General features: G+C 40.8%; 3 protein-coding genes and 1 long non-coding RNA gene across 4 annotated transcripts; 3 read left to right on the forward strand and 1 right to left on the reverse strand.

Moving 5' to 3' along the window:
• Positions 1 to 392: 392 nt before the first annotated feature.
• LOC138630174 (uncharacterized) lies at positions 393 to 1,262 on the reverse strand. Its single transcript, XR_011311623.1, has 2 exons — positions 1,185 to 1,262; positions 393 to 622 (listed from the first exon to the last, which is right to left on the reverse strand). It is a non-coding gene; the product is annotated as an uncharacterized lncRNA (long non-coding RNA).
• A 242-nt stretch (positions 1,263 to 1,504) lies between these two features.
• On the forward strand, positions 1,505 to 11,801 carry tat (tyrosine aminotransferase). Its single transcript, XM_069714345.1, has 12 exons — positions 1,505 to 1,594; positions 2,598 to 2,902; positions 3,211 to 3,315; positions 3,475 to 3,542; positions 3,778 to 3,936; positions 4,748 to 4,886; positions 5,010 to 5,062; positions 9,518 to 9,670; positions 9,852 to 9,980; positions 10,193 to 10,276; positions 10,816 to 10,914; positions 11,007 to 11,801. The coding sequence occupies exons 2-12, from the start codon at positions 2,605 to 2,607 to the stop codon at positions 11,145 to 11,147; spliced, it is 1,428 nt and encodes a 475-aa protein (XP_069570446.1). The 5' UTR covers positions 1,505 to 1,594; positions 2,598 to 2,604; the 3' UTR covers positions 11,148 to 11,801.
• A 3,828-nt stretch (positions 11,802 to 15,629) lies between these two features.
• On the forward strand, positions 15,630 to 17,682 carry LOC138630150 (coiled-coil domain-containing protein 63-like). The gene is made up of 5 exons (XM_069714313.1): positions 15,630 to 16,196; positions 16,286 to 16,348; positions 16,948 to 17,107; positions 17,191 to 17,304; positions 17,422 to 17,682. Exons 1-5 carry the CDS (start codon positions 16,095 to 16,097, stop codon positions 17,484 to 17,486), a joined length of 504 nt encoding a protein of 167 aa, XP_069570414.1. The 5' UTR covers positions 15,630 to 16,094; the 3' UTR covers positions 17,487 to 17,682.
• A 445-nt stretch (positions 17,683 to 18,127) lies between these two features.
• On the forward strand, positions 18,128 to 22,532 carry LOC138630149 (aldo-keto reductase family 1 member B1). Its single transcript, XM_069714312.1, has 10 exons — positions 18,128 to 18,495; positions 19,319 to 19,495; positions 19,734 to 19,850; positions 20,238 to 20,315; positions 20,444 to 20,560; positions 20,976 to 21,088; positions 21,704 to 21,791; positions 21,901 to 21,984; positions 22,274 to 22,356; positions 22,443 to 22,532. The coding sequence occupies exons 1-10, from the start codon at positions 18,406 to 18,408 to the stop codon at positions 22,474 to 22,476; spliced, it is 981 nt and encodes a 326-aa protein (XP_069570413.1). The 5' UTR covers positions 18,128 to 18,405; the 3' UTR covers positions 22,477 to 22,532.
• The last annotated feature ends 9 nt before the right edge of the window (positions 22,533 to 22,541 follow it).

Raw genomic sequence — 22,541 nt, forward strand, 5'->3', positions numbered from 1 at the left:
TAATTATGTTGGGAGCCAGCATTAAGCGGCCGTCAGTGGCATTGCATGTTCAGTGTACTTTTGCATTGGTGTTAGCCTCAAGTCGTGATACAGCAGATACGAGAGGGCCGTCAATCAAAGTCATGTAGCCTAAAAATCAATATCAACATATCCGTTGTTCCTTCCTGCCACACAAAACTTGAATTGCCAGAGTAGCAGCATTTTTACAGCAATTAATGCTTTGAAGTTCAAAAGTTCACAAAGTTCAGGAGGTCATATCAAAAAAGCATAAAAACTAGCAAATGTAAATAAATGTAAACTGTCGCACAGCTGTTAATACATTTAACAATAAAAATGTGAAACTTTAAAGTTTAAAACAAAATTAAAAGTGCAAAGAGAACACAGAGAAATGATTAACATATGCACCAGAATACCAGAATTCATTTTATTTTTCACACCTGTTCTTTTGTTTTTCTGTCAAAAGTTGTTATTCATCCCAAACATGTGCGATTGTCTGGACATATCTCCGGCTGCGTCAACCATTATTCAACATCTGTGGTTCATGGCACGAAGCTCCACAGCCAGCGGAAGAGTTTGATCAAATCCTGAAAGTTTCTGATGAAGAACGTGGAGCCTGCAACCCCTAAAAGTGTGAAAAAGAGACTCAAGTTCAGTTTTCACGAAGAATAGATGAGATTGAATATGATTATAACAAAAGATTTACGGTAATTTATATGTATTTCATTCAAAAGATGTGAGAAAAACTCTACATTCAGGTGGTATTGTGGGTTTGAAGGGATCTGCCTAAAAACATTTGGATGTTTGTTGTGTTTCTTTGATCATTAGAGGATTGGAAACAGATCAGATGCTGGAAAGTGGTGAAATGTTTCATTTCCAGGAGCGCATGGGTGGGGGAGGAGGGGCTGATGTTGCATAGGAATTTGGAGGCTTTCCTTACTGAATTGAAAGCAGTATGAAAGTGTCCAGCTTTAAAATGTCTCTTTTTATTGTTACTAATTGTATGCACTGCCCAAACTACTGTTTAAACTATGAACAAGTTCAACAAAATAAAATAATATATATATTTATTTTTTTTAAATCGTGATTTTTGCCATTTCTGTTTCCTCCCATAACTAAAATATTTCCAATTATTAACTTTACTTAAGTGTTATTAAGTAAAGCAAAGGTACGTGCACGAGTTGAACCTTTAAATGTTGTTCTGTTTCATCCCTGCTGCTCCGCCGACGGACCTGTACTTTGTGCCTCCGCTGTTTTGACGCGCAGACCGCACTGAGGTGCCCTGTCCTGTCCTGTCCCGGTGCACGAGACCGGCCCCCACCTCCACCCTCCATTCCTGTCAGTAATTGATGCCGTTAAGGGTTTTGAGGTGCATGTATGGTTCTGGTTAGTGATGTAAGGGGGGGGGGGGGGGTGTAATGGCACAGCCCTCAGCCTCCACCAATGGAAATATAGGCAGGGCTCAACACCCATTTTCGGGGATAATGCTATAAAACCTGCTTAATGTACACCCTTCAGCCTTCACTGTTAATTGTGCGTAAGAGTGATTAACCTGCGCTGCTGCTTTCTGGAGACTTTGTGTTCAATAAATAATAAGGTAAGTAAAAAAAACAAAACAACTTGTTCTCCCTAAAGGTTTATTATTTAAATTAATGCTCGGACTTCAAACAAAGGACGTAGGAATAGAGTTGCGTAATGAGTAAATGTATCTTTACAAAGACTTTTAATGCGCCTTACCTGACTTTAATTAGTGATGCACGACTAAATGGAATATAAAAACACTATTGCAACCACCCAGCTTCTTCACGGTCATGTTATATAGTAAGGGTTTTGCATTGCTTTTTTTTTTTTTTTTTTTCGGAGGGACATATACATTCATGCTCGTGAGATTATTTTCTCCACTAAAATTTTTGCATGACGAGAAATGAATTATTCATTTATGAAGAGAATGTAGCTTCCGTGCCAGTTCAGTGAAGTTTGAATGGAATAACTTTTGAATGAGTGACACATAAAAATGGAGTTTAGCGAGAAGATCTGATCAAATATGCACAATGATGATCAGTGGCGCATTTTGATGACAAAATAGTTTTAATATTTTGAAAAAATAAAATAAAATAATAATAATTTTTTTTTTTTTTAAATCGCTTTTTTTCTTTTCTTCTTTTCTTTCTTTCACAATACATCAGTTTTGATGCAGTTTTATTGCAACAGGTTTCCTTCAGCTCTGCCTTATTATCAGTGCTGGAAGAAGTAAAAAAGTTTTGTGCTAAATGACCTCTTTATTTTCTCTTTTATAGCCTCTTATTAGATTTTTACAGGCATATCAAAGTTGTACCTGGTCAGAGCAGATTTTGAGCATTTCATGGTGTTGGGAAATTTAATCTGTAACAAATTGTTACAGTTAATATGATAAAATAATCACATAATTGTATATCAAAAGTACCTGTCAAATAAAATATAGTGGATATATTAAATCCACTTTATATCCCTCTGAATTCTTGCTGAGAAAAAATGTAAAGTATCATACAGTGACATTAAACTAGAAATATCTCTGTGGTATTTTGCTGCTGAATCACTCACTGTCCATCATCCCTTTTCAGTTCCAGGATGGATAACAAGTCGTACTTGGTTCAGATGAATGGGAACGGAGTCCACGGCAAAACGACGGTAAATGCCAAAAGCCTGAATGGGAGCGGAGTCAATGGGAAGGCGGTGCACGGGAACGGCATCCACCACGTCAGCGTGAATGGCAGCTTGTATCCTGCCAAAACCAAGAGCCGCAGGCAGAGATGGGAGGTGAAGCCCTCAGAGATGGCCAACAACACCCTCAACCCCATCAGGGCCATCGTGGACGGGATGAAGCTCACCCCGAACCCGGACAAACCCATGATCGCACTGTCAATAGGTGGGAAGCTTTCTGCATGACTAAAGTGGGGGTTTAAAGATTTGTTGAGATAGCATGTTATATAGAACATGAATTTTCAGCTCTTAATCATTGAATTCAATATGTTGTCTTCAGATCAATGCCGTGATGTTTGTCTAAAATCAAAAACATACACCAATAAATTTGAATAATTTATTACCAATGCATGTGCAATGACATCCTGTCCAGTTCTGCCAGCTATTTGTCTTTAGAGGTGTATGTTTTCTGACACATTTTTGTGCTCTCCATCCACAACCTTTTGTATTTACTTTCTTTCATCGGCTCCTCAGGGGATCCTACAGTGTTCGGAAACCTGCCTACAGACGATGCGGTGCGTCAGGCCATTATAAACGCCGTGGACTCCCAAAAATACAACGGCTACGCTCCTTCTGTCGGTCAGTCACACATTTCAATTTTAAATGCACAAAATGTTGTTTGAAATGAGTCCTGAAAGCAGAAATGCAGATGCATAAATTGTTGCTTCGTCCACCCAGAGTTATGCTTCTTTGCTTGCATGTGCTGTGCTGAGTATTTTCTCTGCGTGTCACCTGCAGGTTACCTGAAGAGTCGGCAGGCGGTGGCCAACTTTTACAGCTGTCCCGAGGCTCCACTAGAGGCAGAGGTGCTCACTCCTCATACAGCTCACACTTTTTTTTGTGCATGTTTGCTTTGCAATGCTTTGCCTTTGAATCTGAATAGCAGTACAGCATACCTTATGTGCCTCAGTGAAGAGACATGCCAGTGCACGTCTCAAATATATATCTGCTTGTTATAGTGACTTTATTCATGTCCAAACGATAGCAGGACGTATGGCTTTGATGTTCTCAAAAGTGACGTGCACCCACCCTCCCTTGCAGGATGTGATTCTGACCAGCGGCTGCAGTCAGGCCATTGACCTGGCTATCAGTGTCCTGTGTAACCCGGGGGACAACATCCTTGTCCCATGCCCAGGCTTCTCCTTATATAAGACTCTCGCTGTTTCCATGGGCATCGAGGTCAAACTCTACAACCTGCTGGTGAGGAAGAGGTCGGGGTCGAAGGGGTCTTTATGGTGGAGGGACGGTTACATATGGAACATATTCCCATGAAAGTCTGCAGATTATATCTATACAGCTCTATTGCATTGGGCTTTTTCATAGCAAAGGAAATTTCTGCCACACCTTTACAAAAAACACCTGATACCACAAAAGATTGTTTGGAAAACCTTAGTGATGATTTTGGTGACTTTTTTAAAAAGCTTTGGAGGAATAATTTCATCTCCACAAAACACAATAGCACCCCAAATATTTAAAGTACATTTAAAAAAAAAAAAAGAAGTCCTGTTTGTACTGTTAACAGAATCTTTTTTTTTTTAGCTGAAATAATGATTTTCTAAACATTGTATGTGTCGAAGGATAATTGATCTAACTAAGATAAATTATGCTACAATTTAATGTGTTTTCGTTGCTTCTATTATTAGAGCTCACATCGGTGTATGTGAAGGCCTCCATATCATTACTACAAATACTGTAAGGCAGCTAAACTCAAAAAATTAAAAAAAAAAAAAAAAGATCTTTGTTATAATAAACAAGATAGAAAACATATTCTTGATTTTCCAGCATAAAACTGACCGACTTTCATTTGCAAATAAAAATACTTACAGCTGTGATGGAGGTTGTCCTCAGAACAGCCGCTACGTAAAAAATGCTCTGACTGTTTGACTGATTATTCCTGCTTCACTCTATCAATGAAGCCTCCCTGTAACTTGTTGCTTATTCAATAAGCACTTGAACATTATCAGTGTTTTATCATTGCATTGTCATCGTGAATGGCATCTTTGGTTTGCAGCCAGAGAAGTCGTGGGAGATCGACCTGAAGCACATGGAGAGCCTGATTGACGAGAGGACGTCGTGTCTGATTGTCACCAACCCGTCCAACCCGTGCGGCTCCGTCTTCACCAAGGAACACCTGCAGAAGATCCTCCAAGGTTGGCTGCACTCCTGCTCCTCTCTGCTTCATTACGAAAGGGTTTAAATTCTGCAAAAGCTTTTAATTGGCAAAACAGCCAGAGGACATCTCACATAGTTCTTGTTTTTGTTTTTTTTGCCAGTGGCCTCCAAACACTGTGTTCCCATTCTGGCTGATGAAATCTACAGTGATATGGTGAGTGCAACACCGCGCCAAAACACGAGTCACATCTCAGTACAGGTTGGCAGGTGGGCTTGGCTCTGTGTAACACCAGCGAGGCACATTTTTCACCATAGTGACAGCAGAGATTGCGTTTCATTTGGTGGTATTTGCCCTGGCTCTGGATGGTGAGTTGACAACTCCACATCAGCACAGGGGGGATTAGGGGCCAAGTGGTGGATGAGCTGGTGACAGGAAGGTCGGCAAGGGCACGCAGGGCGGGCCGGGGTGGTAGTGTGTTAGACCGAGGCTGGGTGCACGGACAGGTTCAAAAATGTAATTCACTTAGTGTATAATACTTAATCACAGGAGAGTTTTTAAGAGTTACATTTAAATGAAAATGTAGATATCCTGTCCTGCCAGGTCATTCTTTATATGTTTTCAAGCTATAATTTGTCATGCTGATTGTCCATATTGCAAATCTACCATGTAGCTTTTCTATACACGACATCCACTGCAAATCGATCCGTCAGTTGCTCCTCTGGAGGTTTTTTTCCCTCATCCGACTCAAAAGTCTAAAACAGTCTCAATAATATTACATAAGAAAACCCTCAAAAATAGTATGAGCAACAAACCTTGCTAACAAGCCTCTTGTGATAAATGTGGTTCAAACTCCAGCAGCAGTCGCTCTGTCTGCCCTTTCGGTTATTCACCCACTCTGCTAGTTTGATATTGTGTGTCTGTTTTGGCTTGCTGCCACAGCAACATGATGATGCAGCACCTGGGCGGCAGGTTTGGTGCAGAACAGCATTTGATATTTGATATCAGAGGATATTGACGCTGACACCTCTGAAGATGAAGATCAACCTGAGGCTGCTGATAATGAGAAACTAGTTTATGTTTTACTCATGAATCTGATTACTTAAAAGCAGAAGTACAGCATGTAAATGGCAGAGACTGCCTTGACCCCGCTGCTAGAAACTCACAAGTAGTTTTCCAGGACAGATTTCCAGCTTGTGAAACCAGATCTCACAAATTTTCAGAGAAATGTTAACTTTCAGCGGATGTGGCCTCGGCTTCAAACAATGAAAAGAGGATCTTTGAATTGCAAAAGCTAATTTAAACTCTAAAACTCTTTACTTTCTCCAAAATAAGAACCACGTCAGCTGAAAAACTCCCCCTTAAAATGCACGCGATGCTTCATCTGTACATCCACGGTCAACCGCAGAACAATAGCTCAGTGCAGTTTACTGTAGCCAGGCTGCAATAACCACAATCATGTCGAGATTACTGTGATTTAGTGATTTGGGTTTGGTTGATCAGCTGGGTGCGTAACAGGACAGTAGAAATCAAAAAATGTTATACAGTAAGTTGAAAAGGTGACAGACGATATGATTTTGAATATGGCTTCATCCACCTTATAAAAGTGCCGGGTAACTTGCAACGAATTATGTAATTGTTTTAAAAAAAACAGCTTACGTATTCAAGGGTTACTTGTGAAGCAAACTGATATGTTGACTACTAGAAAACATTATCAGCACATCGGGTCCAAAGCATTGCCATCACTGTTAGCCTTGAAAAGTCTATACGGTTCGGTTTTTAATCAAAGGTTATGCAAACATGTTTACACACACACACACACACACACACACACACACACACACACACACACACACACACACACACACACACACACACACACACACACACACACACACACACACACACACACACACACACACACACGCTCTGAAGCAGGTTGTGGGTTGCTTGTTAGCTCAGTAAAAGGTTGGAGTCAAATTGTTCAGTGCAGTAATTTTCCACTAACAAACACAACACAAATTCACGATTTTATTAATTAATGACAACCTCATTGTTGGGTCTTTAATCAGTTATGACTTTTTAAAAGTCAGCGACGTCCAGACGAACATCCAGAGGTAAAGCTCGGCGCTCAGAAGTGCACACAAAGTTAAACGTAAAAGACCTTATGTCACACTGTTTCTTCTGGAAGAAGGATCTCTCTCCAGTTGCTCTTCCTGAGGTTTTCTTTTATTTATATTCTTTTAAAGAGGTTTTTTTTTCTCATCCAAAGAGAGTTTCTAAAGACATCTATCTCTAGTGAGGGGTAGAAATAGAAGTTAAGGTGTTTCGAGAAGACACTGAAGTCGTTGCCACAGTGTTTGCTAATTTTGATCTTCGGTTTTTAGAGAGCAGCAGGACTCTGATAAAACTTAAAATCCTACTTTTCATGTTGTTATTCAGAGCAGTTATTAAAAACACGACATGATTGCGAAAACTGTAGTTTTGCTCACTCATATTGTTCACTGTCTCGGATGAGATAATCCGATTTTGTAGCTCATGTGGTTGCAATGCTGTTTCTCTCCTGTTTGATGTAATGTAGTGTTTACCCTCAGTATGTTTGCCATTAGTGACACCGTGAGGCACGAACAGCAAGGTGAAAATGTTTGATCACCATCAGCTCCGATTGCAGCGGCCATCGCGTTTGTGTTGAAAACAGTTGAGTTGGAGCAGCAGGCGCTTTTCTACTTAAAAACCTGGTAGTTCATCTTGAGTACAGTGTGCATACTGCATCGACATGGATGTTTCCCAAAAAACAAATAGTCCTGTGAAGAAATTCTTCAACCTCGACATTATTTATACATCTCTGATGAAAAATGGGCTCTTACATCAGGATTTAACGCTGTTTCATTCATTTGAAGAGACCCTGGAAGCTGAGTTTAAGTATTGCTGACTGTCGCAACATGACAAAAAACAGGTTTGGTGTGTTAATTTTTCGAGGAGTGAGCTTCATTAAGTCTAACAGGTTTGTGTCTGAGCTGCCTCTGCAGGCTGTCTGTCAGTGAAGATGACAGAAATGTACGTAAAGTAGTCGAAGAAGTTGCACACCAGAAATGAATCTTGGTCTTACAGCTGTATTAGAAAAGCGCTTTTTGCCTCCAGAACAACTTTTCAAAGGCCAGTTTTGTTGTTGTTGTTGTTGTTGTTGTTGTTGTTGTTGTTGGAGATGTTGTGAGTGGAAAATTTTCGAGTTTGGGTCGTCGGGTGCATCCACAAACCCAAATCAGCACCATCTGACCATTTCAAATTGAACACACGCTGATCAGAATGACTCTGCACTTTCTTTGGCTGCATGTGTTTGCAATTAATGCAGATTGTCTGGTTTTGGCAGAGACAGAAACTTTGAAGGAATCCAAGGGGCCATGTGGTGGGCGGAGAGCTGAGCTGGGGGTGTGGTGGTGGGCCCTTTTTCTTTTATGGCTTGACTGTTTGGAGGTCAAGGGTGTCTGGGGACCACACCAACAAAGTCAGCAGGTCATCATGACCCCGTTCCTCTCCTCTGTGAGCCGATAAATTATGTTTGTGCAAGGCATGTCTGCAAAGTCAACGTGTTCTTTGTGCAGATGTATGGCCTGTATATGAACCGTAAAGTCAGTCAGCGTTAAGTCACACGTTTGCATCATGCTTGCTCCATTTAAAAAAAAAAAAAAAAAAAAAAAATTACATCCAGCTTTTTCATCGCAGATCACAACGTTTTAACATCATTCGACTGTTACATAACTCATACTCGATAGAAGTGAGGGGGGCGGAGGGGCGGGGGGGTGAGGGAGGGGTGGTTTCAGACAGCGCCAAGCCAAAGATTGCTTTAAAATTGTTCATTAAAATTGTGCATATGTGCTGTTATGTTATTCATCTGAGCCTGGCCAATAGGACGCGGGGCCGTGTCTCCCTCCACGTCACTCTTACTTTAATGTAATGCTTTAATGAGAACCAGCTTTCCGTGGGTGAAGCGGAGCTCTCTGTGGTTACCCTCATACATAACACCCCCTCTGGACTGTTTTACTCTCTGCTTTTGGCTTCTCGCTCAACTACAGAATAAATATATAAATTATCAATACTCAAAACAATATTTGCAATAATCTACACTTTGAGCTACAGCAAAAGTATTGTCATTTATAATGTGGCTTATTTACCTTCTGGATAAATAAACAGGCGAGATTCAAATATTTTAAAACATTAGTTTTTAAATTACATGCAGTGTTCTCCAAAAAACATAATAACTGTACCGTTGACGTACTTTTGGAAGGTACAGTACAAATATATCAATAAATCACACACACACACACACACACACACACACACACACACACACACACACACACACACACACACACACACACACACACACACTGCGTCTCTGATACCGGTGTCATCCGCACAAATCTAACAAGAAACAAAATAAACTGAAACAATACTGAAAAACAAAGTAACTTCATGTCAAAGTTTACTACAGGAATGAGAACAGGTGAGATAAACAAGCCAACTCATCTCAAAGTCTTGAAAGAAATGAATAAATCTGAGTGTTTAAAGCTGGTGAAGAAATTACAGTTTAAGTAGCCATAGCAACCAATGGAAATGTCTCCTCAATTTAGAAATGTCCAACGTGTAATTCATGTTGCTGCTCTTCCTCAGATTTTCCCGGGATGCAGTTCTCCCTCGGTGGCCTCTCTCAGCGGCGACGTTCCCGTCCTTTCCTGCGGAGGCTTGGCCAAACGCTGGCTGGTCCCCGGCTGGAGGATGGGATGGATTCTCATCCATGACAGGAATGACATATTTGGCTCTGAAGTACGACTTCTTTGTGCATTGTTTTTAAAATTAGAATCGTAATTTACAAAACCTAAAAAAATATTTGGGCAGGTAGCGATCCAAGGTCTGTAATAATTGAAGAGGAATGTGGATGAAAATTTTAGAGGGCGTTTCTGTAATTTGTTTTGTTTGACCTGATTGACTCATGTCTCCGCTGCAGATTCGAAAGGGTCTGGTGAAACTGAGCCAACGTATTCTGGGAGCCTGCAGCATCGTCCAGGGTGCTCTGGAGAGCATCCTCAACAACACACCTCAAAGCTTCTTCAACAGCACCATCAGCTTCCTCAAGGTAAAGCAGGGACATCTTTTTTGATCTACTCTTACCAGCTCTATATTTTACTGGGATCCAAATACCATCTAAATAACATCCTGGACACACAGGTCGGTCAGCTGACCCAGACCAGGAGAATAATTCGACCTAGCGGAAACTGATCAATGTTGTTATGCAGAGGTATTATTTATACGAATACGAATTAGACGGTTTCTTTTTCTCTTCCTCAGTCCAACTCACAGATTTGTTTCAGCGAGCTGTCCACCGTCCCCGGCCTGAACCCCATCATGCCTTCAGGAGCCATGTACCTCATGGTCAGTATGAAATGTGTGCGTGGGGTTTGTTTTGAATTTGGACACGCAGCTTTTTTTTGTCATGATGACGTTGAAGTTAAAGGTCCACTTCACAGATTTTTTTTTTTCAGTTTTCAAATTTTTTTCATCATTATTCTGTGTCAGGTTCATCTCTTTTTACATTTCTGAGGTTGCATTGTGGGAATCGTAGGATCCTGTGTTTTGAGGTTTAATCCCGAAAAATTAACAGATATGTTTATAAAGTAAATAAATAAACACAATGGGATTCAGCGCTGGGCGTGAATTTTTACCTTTTTTTTTTAATCATGCAGATGTTTTAGAACAGTATTAAGCTATCATAGTTTGGCAAGAAAAAAAACACGAGTGACTAATGAGCCAAACGTAATGATCTCATATTTTATGTTCAGATGAATCTGACCTGTTTTTGCATTTGAATCTTTGTCATTCGGCAGTTGTTGTTGTTGTTGTTTTTTCTCTGGATGGAGGTTTGAATTGGATTTTCTTAATAGAGGAAACTGTGTGTGTGCTCATTTGTCCAGGTTGGGATTAAGATGGATCACTTTCCAGACTTTAAGAACGACGTGGACTTCACTGAGCGGATGGTGACAGAGCAGTCTGTCTTCTGTCTGCCTGCAACGGTGAGACAACATCCCCTCTCCTCTCACGGTTCATCATTTTGTCCCAACATTAAAATAAAACTAAAACAAATGTCTGCTCTGTCTTCTCCCAGGCGTTCGAGTATCCCAACTACTTCCGCATTGTGGTGACGGTGCCGGAGGAGATGATGGTGGAGGCTTGTGCTCGGATCAGGGAGTTTTGCCAGCGTTACTATCGACCCCGCAGCTGCGACAGCAATGACCTGGACCAGTGATGCAGCAGAGCTGTGCCGGTCTGACGGCTGTCCTCCGGTCACGTATACTGAGCTGGAATCAGCTTTTAAAATCCCGCCATACTCGGAAGTAAGAAATGTAAAAATCTGGTGTCATGTTGTTGCTAAAGCCGTCACCCCAATGTGGGCAACAAAAAGCTTGAACGCAGCATATTTGATGGTGTAATTTTTTTATGTAAACCGTATGCAATGAGCAGACCCAATATTTATATTTTATACAGGCAACTTATATTAACCTCTACTTGTTTTGGTGTATTTATATAATTTGTGTATCGCGTTTTATGCCTGTTTGATGTCAACTGTAGGATTATAGACCAGAGCATACTTCACACACCAGCCGACTTCTTCATGCCTGTTGTTTACTTTCTGATCCACAAAAAGAGGAAGTGAATACATCTTTTAAAAATCAATTTTTATAAGCATAAGGTACTGATAATCCTCTGCCTACATTGCTAGTGTTAGACTGCGTAGGCATTCTCTCTATCAGAACTTTCTCTGTATATTGTTTGTGTGTTAATTGTGTTAAATTGCATATATCTGTACATATATCATATTTTGTTTTGTTTTTCAGACACGACATTTTGTGTTTATTTTGTAGTTTTGTTAATAGTTACCAAATAAAAACATATTGACAAATGGTGTTGATTGATATAATAATAATAATAATAATAATAATAATAATAATAAACTTTATTTGTATAAAGTCCAGTCATCTCCACAGTCTTGAGTTCAGCTCCAGGTGGTTCTGACTGCACCAGAGGACCAGCTACTCAACCTCCTGTCTATATTCAGAGTCATAGCGCCTTTCATACAAGAAGTGCTGCTCAAAGTGCTTTACGGCAAGACAATTACATACAGTGTTTCAGAGACAAAGCCACTTCAATCAGAGCTAGTGTTGCTGCTTATGTTAACACAGATGAACTCCCAAAAGATAGTTTCAGTGGAAATAAACTCCTTACTTACTAAAATAATCAGCGACCTCTGATTAAACTCTGATGAAAATAAGGTCTAATCTATCCAGAATTCAAGTTAACACTTAACCTGCAGTCCTACCACAAGATCCTGCAATAACACACCAGCATCCTTTTTTTTTTTATGCTCAGTGTGTTTTTCTGTGGGACATTAAGCCAAAAACACACCTCCAGGCAAAGATTTTGCTTTGTTTACACATTTCGCTTGCTATATAATTTAATTCTTTAAGTTGTAGTTTTGCTGTCTTCCGTTTTGTTATATAATGTAAAAAATAGTAAAACAAAAACGTTTCCCCAGTATTGATTTTTTTTTTTAAAGTTATTTTTTGCTTTGATGTCTGAAATGGAAACCCTTTATAAATATTTTTCGTAAATTAATTAAATAATAAAAAAAAGTGGCACAATTTTAGTACTTCCCCACTCGCGCTACCTTTCCGCCAATAGAAATGATGATAGCCCGTTGACACGTCACGTGATTATTATTATTATTATTATTTTTTTTTTGCTACGGCTGTTGCCAATCAATTATAGCTCGGACAGGTAAAGTCTTTAGCTCAGGTTACATTTTCTTAATTTTGACGGGTAAACACTCATGTTTACAACTCATGTTGTGATAATTATGGCTTTTTTTTTTTTTTTTTTTGTACCATTCAGGAGTTTTACAGCTCTCAGCTATATTCCAGGGGGTTTCCAGGTGTGTGCAGCTGTTCTGAAAACAGTTAATTCGCTGCTTATCAACAACATCGGCAAAGAAGCATCTCGAGGTAAACTAATGTAAAACGCTTTCCGCCGTTGCCGCTATTTGTGCCTAAAATAGGACTCAGTCCAACCTCAAACAGACATGATGCAAGTCCTTTTGGTCGATCCTACTTCTTCACTCCTGGTAGCAGCACCAACACCTCTTCTTCTGTGTACAATACCAGTGTTTACTTTATTAGCTGTATATGTGGAAGAGAATGATATTATTATTTGTTTATGTGTAAGGCAACATCAGGCTTGATTTAATTTTTCCTGACTACAAACAAAACGTAACGAATGAAAACATAGATTCACTGAATTATTCAAGTAATAATTGTGCACCAACAACCTGGTTTTTTTTTAAACTTTTTTTTTAAATTTATAGAATGAATAAAAATTGATGTTAATTCTTTAGTGCAGAAAACTGTAGGTGTCCAGATTTCTCACTTTCAAACCAAAACATTCTGAAATGCTCTGTTTGCTGTTTTTTGTTGAACTGCTGGGATCATGTGCCAAACTAGCTGATAGGTAAACGAGGGGAGAAGAACCTAGAAACGGATTCTGCGCCAATCTTCACATCTTTTGGACCAAAATGGCAACGGACGACCTTGAGGAGGAATACAAAAATACCGTGGAGGATAAGCTCCGATATCAGCAGCTCATTGTTCAACAGAAGGACCAGTTGGTGTCTCTGAACAAGGAGGTAAACAAGACGGATACAGTGGTGTGAAAGAGTGTTTAAACCCACTCCTGATTTCTTCTGTCTTTGTGTTTATCTCATACCAAACTCTGTCAGATCTTTAACGTAAAACAAAGGAAACATGAAATAGTTTTAAATGTTAATAGTAATGGTGCAAAAAAGATGATTTAATACCAACGGGGCTTGTTTTCAGAAGTATTTGCCTCCTTTTTTTTTTTTTTTTTTTTTACCAAATCCTGAAAGCCTCGAGGCCTAACTGCTACCAGCCCTGTTTGATCACATTGTCACTTAAATAGACCAGAAGCATGAAATTGGCTAAAAGGTCTTGGCAGTAATGCTGCTCTTAAAGAACAGTGGGCCAAAATTCCTGCACATCCACGTCAGACACAGATCTGCAGTGAACTCAGTCTCTGGTTGCAGATTGTGCTCTTAAAGGTCGACTACGCTGACAGACTTTTTCTTCATTAAATACAATTATCATTTAAAAAGATCAGATATTGTGTGTATTTTATCATTCCTCAGGTTGCCTTCGTTTTACGCTAAATGTTTACAATTGTAAATATTGTGTTTTCTTTCCTCTGTGGCTCCAGATATTTGCGGCAGAGTGTAAGAATCAAGAGAGGTCCGCAGTCGTCCGTCATCGAGGAAAATACAGACGCTACAAGAAAGAAGTCCGTGTGTTGGACAATCTGTTTAAACAGGTACTAAAGTTAATGAAAATAATCTTTACCTGGATTTTAAACCACAAGCTTATTTATCTGCTCAATTTATTTCATTAATAGATTAGTAATTACGTTTTGATTAAGGTCATATCTTCCCTGGGCAATTTAAAGGCAAACAATGTGTCCCAGTGATAGATAGCTCTTCATCATAATATATGTATATATTGAACTATTAGTCTTATACTATTATAGTATCATAAAATTACCAGATAAAGACAATTCAATTGTTAATCACACTTATTTGTATTAATCGTCAACTAAACTTTCATGATAGCGACAGGATTACTTGTCATAAACTGCCTTTTTGTTGAATTATTCAGAAAGACGGCAGGTCAAACAACTTTGTCCATAACTTCGCTCTGCAAAATTCATTCCCTAAAACTGTGACTTGTCTCGGAGTCTAACCTCAACGTAATCATGTCTTTGCCTCCCGAAGGGAACTGTTAGGTTGAACGAGCTGATGTGCAGCAACATGGACTGCCGTAAAGACATTGATTATCTGCTGCAACAAAAAGTCATAGCGCACCACATTAACCAGAAACTGAACCGACTTCTGGCCGCGAACAAAAACATGCTGGAGAAACTGCAGGCGAACTTCGCCGTCTTTTCGCAGCACAGGTAAAGTCCCGTTTGTCCGTGTGCGTTGTGCGTGTGGTGCCGAGCCAAGATATCAAAGTGTGTTGTGTTGTGTTGTGTTGCTCTAAAGGTCAAATGCCGAGACTCATATGCAGAAGATGACAAAGAACATCGAGGAGGAGACCGTCGAGTTCGTCGCGCAAAAGATGAAGCTGGAGACGGTCATCCAACATGACGCCAAACTGTGCACTTTCATGGATAGGAAGTTGAAGGAAATTATTCTGTTAGAAGACGAGGAAGCCGCAAAGAAGAGAAGTATAATGTTTCCACAGTCATTCTCTACATTTAAAAGCATCTTAACCTTCCCAGGTCGAAGCCACTTCTTCAAATGTGTAGCAAGTAACAAAGAATATATCAGCTGGTCAAAAGGAAACCCTGAATCAAAAGAAAAGACTCCATGCCTTCACAAATCACCAGCAACTATCACTTTCAGCCTCTTTAAATTTTGCACTATTTTTTTGCATTTTGTTTTGTTTTGTTGGCGAACATGTCATCTTGGTAACTGATGCTGTTAACTTATTCATGGTTTTGTGTGAGAGGTGATTGTGTTGAGGACATTCACAGTAGAAGTGCTGCCAAACTCAGCGGAGTTAAAAAGACGGTGGAGAAGTTGCAGGAGGTCGAAAACTCTTCTGTCTTTGTTTGGGAGTTGACCAATCAGAGCAGACTGGGCTTTTCTGGGAGCCTTAATGATTCCAGGGACTGAAAAGCGGTGCTGTAGAAAATGGACAACATGAGAAAAATGTGTTGCTTTATGAATATTAAAGAATGTAAATAGTTACTAGTAGAACAATACCAGCTGGTTTAAGATGAAGATAATTCTAGTTGCTACAAGTTAGGTGAAGCACATAGTGACTTGGTGGCCAATGGACCAGTTAAAGTGAAGCTTTGGAAGCCACCAATCAGCTCCTGTGAAGCTTTTGCTTTGATTTGCGGTCTCAAACCAATCAGAAGGACTCACCTGCAGCACAGAGCCACACGGGTGGAGATCCACAGACACACACACACAAACCAAATATTATGGTCCTGAGATGGTTTGGACCCCCGAGGGCTGATTTGTCACTCCTGTACAGGGAAGCCGGATCAGGTGGAGATTTACAGGCAGTGGTCCAGTTCACTGGAGGAGACCACTGGAGAAAGTGACCCGAGTCAGATCGGCATCATGTTTATGGAGAATAAACGGACAACTTTTTCTCTGATGAACTACATCACTGAGCTGAGCTACAGAAGGAACATGTTGAAGAACCGCACAGACAAGATGAAGGCATGTGGACGTCCCCTTCAACATGCTTACAGGCCTTTTATAACCTACCGCCAGTTTCATGATTATGTGAACGTGTTTTTAATCTGCAGAGTGACATAATGTTCTTGGAGCGAAAAGACGAGCAGAGCACGAACCTGATGAAAGATCTAGAGGTGAGTCTCACTGTCTGACCCGTGCACACAATGCGGTAAAACTAAACATGTCCACGATAAAAACAACCGAATATTCGTTGAAGCAAAAATATTTTCTTGAAAAAAAAATTATTTATTGTATGTGCCGTGCACCTTCAACATCTGGCCAGTGGTTCCCAAACTTGGTGCTGGGCCACGCTAAGGTTTGTCAATTGAGGTGAAAGAAAAAAGCAATAATAATGAAAAAAAAAAAGTCTTTAATATGCAGGTTTGCTGCAGCTGCTAACGCAACAACACGCAGTCACCAGATTCCCACATCGGCAGTTTTTGTAGGAGCTCAACTGCTGATGGAAAGACGGAAAGAGTCCTCAACACAGTCTGAGACGAATTCTGACTTCTTTCTGTTCCTCAAAGATTTGACGAAAAAGTTGATGTGCTTTTTGCTTTAGTTTCAGGTCCATGGTGTCGCCGTTATGCTCACATACCAGTGGCCACACAAAAATTTGTGGAACTCGGGTGCTTCTCTGGTACCATTACAGCTCCAGTGACTCCCCTTGATGACAAAGCTTTTTTCAACATGTGTTTTTAGTTTTCCGGTTGTTGTCTTTTCTGTTCTGTAGCTTGATTTGGAGAACTCGAGCCGCCTGGCCGACTCTCTGGAAGAGCAGGTCTCCGTGGCTCAGACGACTCTGGACCAGCTGAAGGTGGCCATCAGCGGCCTTTTGGACGAGATTCAAGAAAACGTCACGGTCACTTCCGACAACATGACACACTTCATTTGTAGGTGGAACAGATAAAGCCCTGACCTCCCGAACCGGCACCCGAGCGCACGTTTCACCGCTGTTCTCACCGTCTCTCTTCAGGCTTCCTCGAGAATATTCGTAACGGCATAGTGGAAGAGCAGCAGGAACTGCAGTTGGCCAACTTTGACCTGCTGCCAGCTATAAAATGCTCGAATCGAAACTCGGCAGTCAAAGGTGCGTAAAAGCAGCAAGCAAGTATGACACTCGTCTTTAGGACTCGTAATATGCAGCCATTTTCTGAAGGCCTTTACATTCATAAACATCATACTGTATGTGCATTTACATTTACAGTGTCAGACAGTGAATCCTCTGTGGAAAAAGAACGCAGCAAGTCGTCTTCTGCTGCTTCATCCTGATGATGATGATGATGATGATGATGATGATGCAGCAGCAGCCACATCCTTCATCTTTTCCCTGCAGTAAAACCTGCCTCTGATGGCAATAAAAAGAGCACAATGCAACATCCTTTGGTCCTTGGTTGCATGTAGCAAACAGGGTGGGCTTTTATTTTATTCAGAATTACATGCAGTTAACTGGCATTCATTGTTTTTATATCAGACATTTAAAAAAAAAATATATATATATTTTTAATGTCAGTTTTGTGTTTGACGTGTAAGAACTTTTTAAAACAAGAAAAGTATTTTGTAAAATAATTATTTATATTATTAGTATTATTGTTATCAATCATCAATATCCATTTATTACTTATTTATTGGAAGATGTTTGTATGATGAATGAAATTGCAAATCCACAGCCGTTGAGCAGCTGATGATGCAGTATCACCATCTAATGTTGAAGTGGGAACATTACAGCAGATTTTTCTTACTGTGTGTGTGTGTGTGTGTGTGTGTGTGTGTGTGTGTGTGTGTGTGTGTGTGTGTGTGTGTGTGTGTGTGTGTGTGTGTGTGTGTGTGTGTGTGTGTGTGTGTGTGCGCGCTGCCACCATGAGAAGAGTGACCTTTGCATATGCTCCTCCTCACTGAGTATTTACACATAAATACTTCATGGTAGTGAAGTATTTTGCACGTTGTCTAATAATTAACTTCCGGGCTCGATAAGGCAAAAGGAGAAAAGAAACTAGTGAGCGGGGGAAGACAGTGGAGGCGGTCAGGGACAGAAACATTTCAGATAAAGTACAATCAGCAAAGAGAGGGGAAGGACGTTGACTCAGCAGAAACAGTTTGAGGGTAAAAAGAGGAAGAGGAAGGCTCTGACAGCTTAGTGACAGTTTGAGCGGAGCTCCTCACTTCATTGTCTCTCTGCTGCCGTGGTTAAATGCTCTCCACGGACGACACACAGGTGGCCCGGACCATAGAGCTGAATGACGGCACACGGATGCCGGTTCTTGGTCTGGGAACATGGAAGGTACACCCACTTATGCATTCATCAATCTTTAGTTGTCGTCATACTGTTTTCTTGCATATTTTTTTGGAGTAATGTTTTGTGATGCTTTGTAAATGCATGCAGTTTCAATACAGTGAATGACGTTTGCCTGTCGGAGAAGGGATAGATTGAGGACTGAACTCTGGATGGCAGATTGTCATAGGACAAAATAAAGGAGAGAGGAAGGACAGTTTTTGTTGTTCAGCTCAGTCAGTATGAAATAAAATAGATAATTGATGCAAATTGGTACAAAGTCTCCACTTTAATTTCAGTACATCAATACAGAAATAACCATTTTGGAAATAAATCACTTTTAATGCACAGAGCCCAAATGGCAAGAGTTCAAAAGTAGTTTGGCACTTGGCTGTTATGTAAATGTTTCTTGGGCGGCTGTGTGCTGTTTAAAAAGAGCTGACTGAGAGTTGCATTTTAGACTGAGGTGAAGATGTCTGTCGGTGTGAGGAGTGAAGAGGTGACCATGCAGGTGAAGAAGACAGTAATGAGACTTTTGGAGTAAAGAAACGAATTGGTTGCTGAAATCAACAATTTATTCTAAGAAAAAGAAAACTAGAAATCAACGTGGAAGGTACGAAGCAGACTTCAGACAGTTACTGAGGATTTAGTTTGACTTCAAGCGTATTTATCCAATTACGTTAGATCCCCCTAAACATGAGGCACTATGTGTTAAAAGGTCTTTATCTCCCTCACAGTTCTCTCTATATTGACAAACTTGTCCAAATTCCTTTTAAGGACCAAGAACTGACCGACTCCACCGACCTCTTTTAACCTCCTCTACTTGTTGCAGTCCTCTCATCTGCCGCGGACTTCAGTCCAGGGAGCAGTGGAAGCTGCCATTGCAGCCGGCTACCGACACGTCGACACGGCCCACAGCTACCTCAACGAGGTGGACATCGGCAAGGCTCTGCGCTCCAAGATGCAGCAGGGCATCATCCGGCGGGAGGACATGTTCATCGTCAGCAAGGTGAGGTGATGAGATGGTGTTAGAGCAGCGGGCCAGCATGATGCACCACTGATGCATTTGACTTTTTTGTTTTAACCAGAAAGAACAATGAAAAATTACAAAAACTGAATCGTTCTTCAATAAAAATGTTGTTTGATCATATTTTGGGATAATTTATGCATTAAAAGTGCTTGTATTGGTTACCATCTATATTTGATTTCAGGTGTTATCTTTCTGTCCCGTACCTGTTTCTTCTTAGCTGTGGTGTACCTATCACGCCCCAGAGGACATCCCCGTGTGCCTCAATAAGTCCCTGAAAGACCTGCAGTTGGACTACCTGGATCTTTACCTCGTGCATTTCCCAGTTGGCCTGAAGGTTGAGCAAAACATCCAACAATGTGACAGAGTTACATTTTTACTGCCCTTCATTCTGCGCTCATTCCAGAGATCCTCAATTCAAGCCTGGAAAAAAAAAAAAGGCTTTGATTGGACCTGCTATCATTATTTGTAGGGGTGAATCATATAAGACGTGTAACTTAAATAGAAATATAATATAATGTGTGTTTATAATCATTCAAATGTGTCACTGTTCTGCCATTTCTCTATTTCAAATGTCACTTAAAGCAAGTGAAGAGGCATATCTGGCTCTGTATATATTTTTTTAATTTGCCAAATATCCTTTGAAAGAAGTAAGAAATTGTTAAGATTGAGAAAAGTTTGTATGCTGTATATGTTTGACTGTTACCTTTTGTTTTCTCTGCAGAAAACGGGCGATGAGCTTTTCCCTAAGAAGGATGGAAAGATCGTGACCTCTGACATTGACTACGTAGATGTATGGAGGGTAAGAACACCCATTTCCTAACTATGTTTTTATTTTATTTTTTATAATTTAACAGTAAACACTGTGGAACTCCTTATTTATTTGTCCACCCCTGATCTGTTCTGTCACTGTGGGTGTTGTGTTTGCAGGGGATGGAAGCCCTGCAGGCCTCCGGGAAGGTGAAGAGAATCGGCGTGTCCAACTTCAGCATCCTGCAGCTGGAGAGACTTCTTGCTCTGTGCAGGGTTCCTCCTGCTGTCAACCAGGTGCTGCATATCTAATCTTTTATTGGGAGTCCGGATGTCACATTCAGTCTCATTTAGCATTTATTTCATAGTTCTTTGTGCAAAGATGAAGCGTGTTCCTGTTTTGTTTTGACTTTTAAATATATTCCAAGACATCCACTTAGAAAACGGACTTTCAGAAACTGAAATCTTTGTAATTTTGTGAACACAGAGAAAACGATGAGCACTAACGTTATCCTAACTTGGTTTTGTCCATATTTGTAAAACTAACCAATAACCTCTGATTAAGTTATTCTCTAATGTGAAGTATAAAACCTTCAGGGGTGACCTGATAGCCTGAAATGCCCTGAGCAGCGAGCAGCAGGGGAAGAACATGCAGTAAAGGTCCGGCCGCAGCTTCTGTCTCACCTTTTGCTCGGTGTTATGTCATCCGTAGGTGGAGCTCCATCCCTACCTGGTTCAGACAGAGATGATGGACTTCTGTAAGTCCAAGAACATCGCGCTGACGGCCTACAGCCCCTTCGGCTCGCCTGCGAGACCCTCAGAACTGTAAGACACTGCAGCACTCAAACTCTTGACTCACCGACTTGTGTTGGTTCATGCTGCACGCTGACATACTTTTGCGTCTCTCTGCAGATGTTTTGCATCCATTTGTATTTGTTTTGTCTCTTTATTGTTGATTTGTATCTGTGTAACCCTTGTGTGCATCTTTGCTGTCCTTTTGCATCCATTTTTTTTTTTTAACACTATCAGCATCTCTTTTGGATAATTTTGCATCCCTTTCTGGTCATTACGCATCTTTTATTGGTCCTTTTGTTTCTCTTTGCTGTCGTTGTGGGTTTGTTTTTTTTGTTTTGTTTTCTTTGCAGATGTTTTACATTTAATTGTGTTAATTTTTGGTTCCTTATATATTGTTTTGGTTGGCTTTGTGGGCCTTTTGCGCCTCATGCTGGTTGTTTTGACTCTATTTGTAGTCTTTTTGTGAGTCGCTGTAGTTTTATTGAACCGTTTTGAATTTCTTCATGATACATTGATTAATTTTCCAACAAGAAATGGCAGGAGTCACTTCCCGTTCAGTTCACTTGCCTGTTCAGTGATGCTTTCTCATCGCTCCTGCTGGTTTAAGTGAATGAAAACAGACTCTGGTCCTTTTGCCTGTTGTAGGTTCAGAGAAGACACTGATCCTCATAAGCTCCTGGAGGACCCCGTCGTTGCAGATATAGCCACGAGGCACAGATGCAGCCCGGCACAGGTCGGTGTGTGTGTGTGTGTGTGTGTGTGTGTGTGTGTGTGTGTGTGTGTGTGTGTGTGTGTGTGTGTCTCGGTGTGTTCCTTTGTTGGCAACAGTGATGTTTTCCCAGGTGTTGCTGAGATACCACGTGCAGCAGGGAGTAGCTGTGATCCCCAAGAGTGACAAACCTCATCACATCCTTCAAAACACAAAGGTAAAAACTCTCCTCTCACTGTTTCTGCCTCAGTCCTTCACTTTGAGACGGCTGTGTGTTTGTAGACGGTGTTTGATTCATTCTGTTGGACCTGTTGATTTCCGGGACAAATAACTGTGCCATTACACCCCCTTTTAAAACACAAGACATCGTGATAGTTTTCTCCGTGGATGTACGATCAGATCGCCTCATTCTATATTTGTGTGATGGTTCATCACTAAGTGTTAGCATGGACTAAGAAGCCTCCTCTAAAGCCCTGTTATGTCTGTTTCAATGCTGCTGCCTGCAGATCTTTGACTTCAGTCTGAATGAGGAAGACATGAGAGCGCTGAGAGGTCTGGACCGAGGCTGGAGGGCTATGGTGCTCGACGAGTAAGTCACCACCGAGCGGTCGTAGCGACGGTCTCCTGCAAGTGTGCCGCAGTTTTCAAAGTGACGATTGTCGTTTTGTTTCTCAGAATCAAGTCTCACCCGTACTACCCCTTCGCATGAGGCTGCCGGTGGAGAGAAGACGCCGCAGTTGATCCACCCGTACCGAAACAACAACAACAACAACA

Source organism: Brachyistius frenatus, unplaced genomic scaffold (assembly GCF_029030835.1).
Source record: "Brachyistius frenatus isolate BFR_SWC_R1_liver_20210118 unplaced genomic scaffold, ASM2903083v1 Contig_129, whole genome shotgun sequence".
Taxonomy (NCBI): Eukaryota; Metazoa; Chordata; class Actinopteri; family Embiotocidae; genus Brachyistius; species Brachyistius frenatus.

Coding starts and splice junctions, on each gene's coding strand:
- tat (XM_069714345.1), top strand. CDS start 2,605: ATGGATAACAAGTCGTACTTGGTTCAGATGAATGGGAACGGAGTCCAC. Junction 3,937..4,747: donor TCAAACTCTACAACCTGCTG/GTGAGGAAGAGG, acceptor TTTGGTTTGCAG/CCAGAGAAGTCGTGGGAGAT. Junction 9,671..9,851: donor ATGACATATTTGGCTCTGAA/GTACGACTTCTT, acceptor TCTCCGCTGCAG/ATTCGAAAGGGTCTGGTGAA.
- LOC138630150 (XM_069714313.1), top strand. CDS start 16,095: ATGTTTATGGAGAATAAACGGACAACTTTTTCTCTGATGAACTACATC. Junction 16,197..16,285: donor ACCGCACAGACAAGATGAAG/GCATGTGGACGT, acceptor TTTAATCTGCAG/AGTGACATAATGTTCTTGGA. Junction 17,305..17,421: donor TCGAAACTCGGCAGTCAAAG/GTGCGTAAAAGC, acceptor TTACATTTACAG/TGTCAGACAGTGAATCCTCT.
- LOC138630149 (XM_069714312.1), top strand. CDS start 18,406: ATGCTCTCCACGGACGACACACAGGTGGCCCGGACCATAGAGCTGAAT. Junction 19,496..19,733: donor ACATGTTCATCGTCAGCAAG/GTGAGGTGATGA, acceptor GTTTCTTCTTAG/CTGTGGTGTACCTATCACGC. Junction 20,316..20,443: donor ACTACGTAGATGTATGGAGG/GTAAGAACACCC, acceptor TTGTGTTTGCAG/GGGATGGAAGCCCTGCAGGC.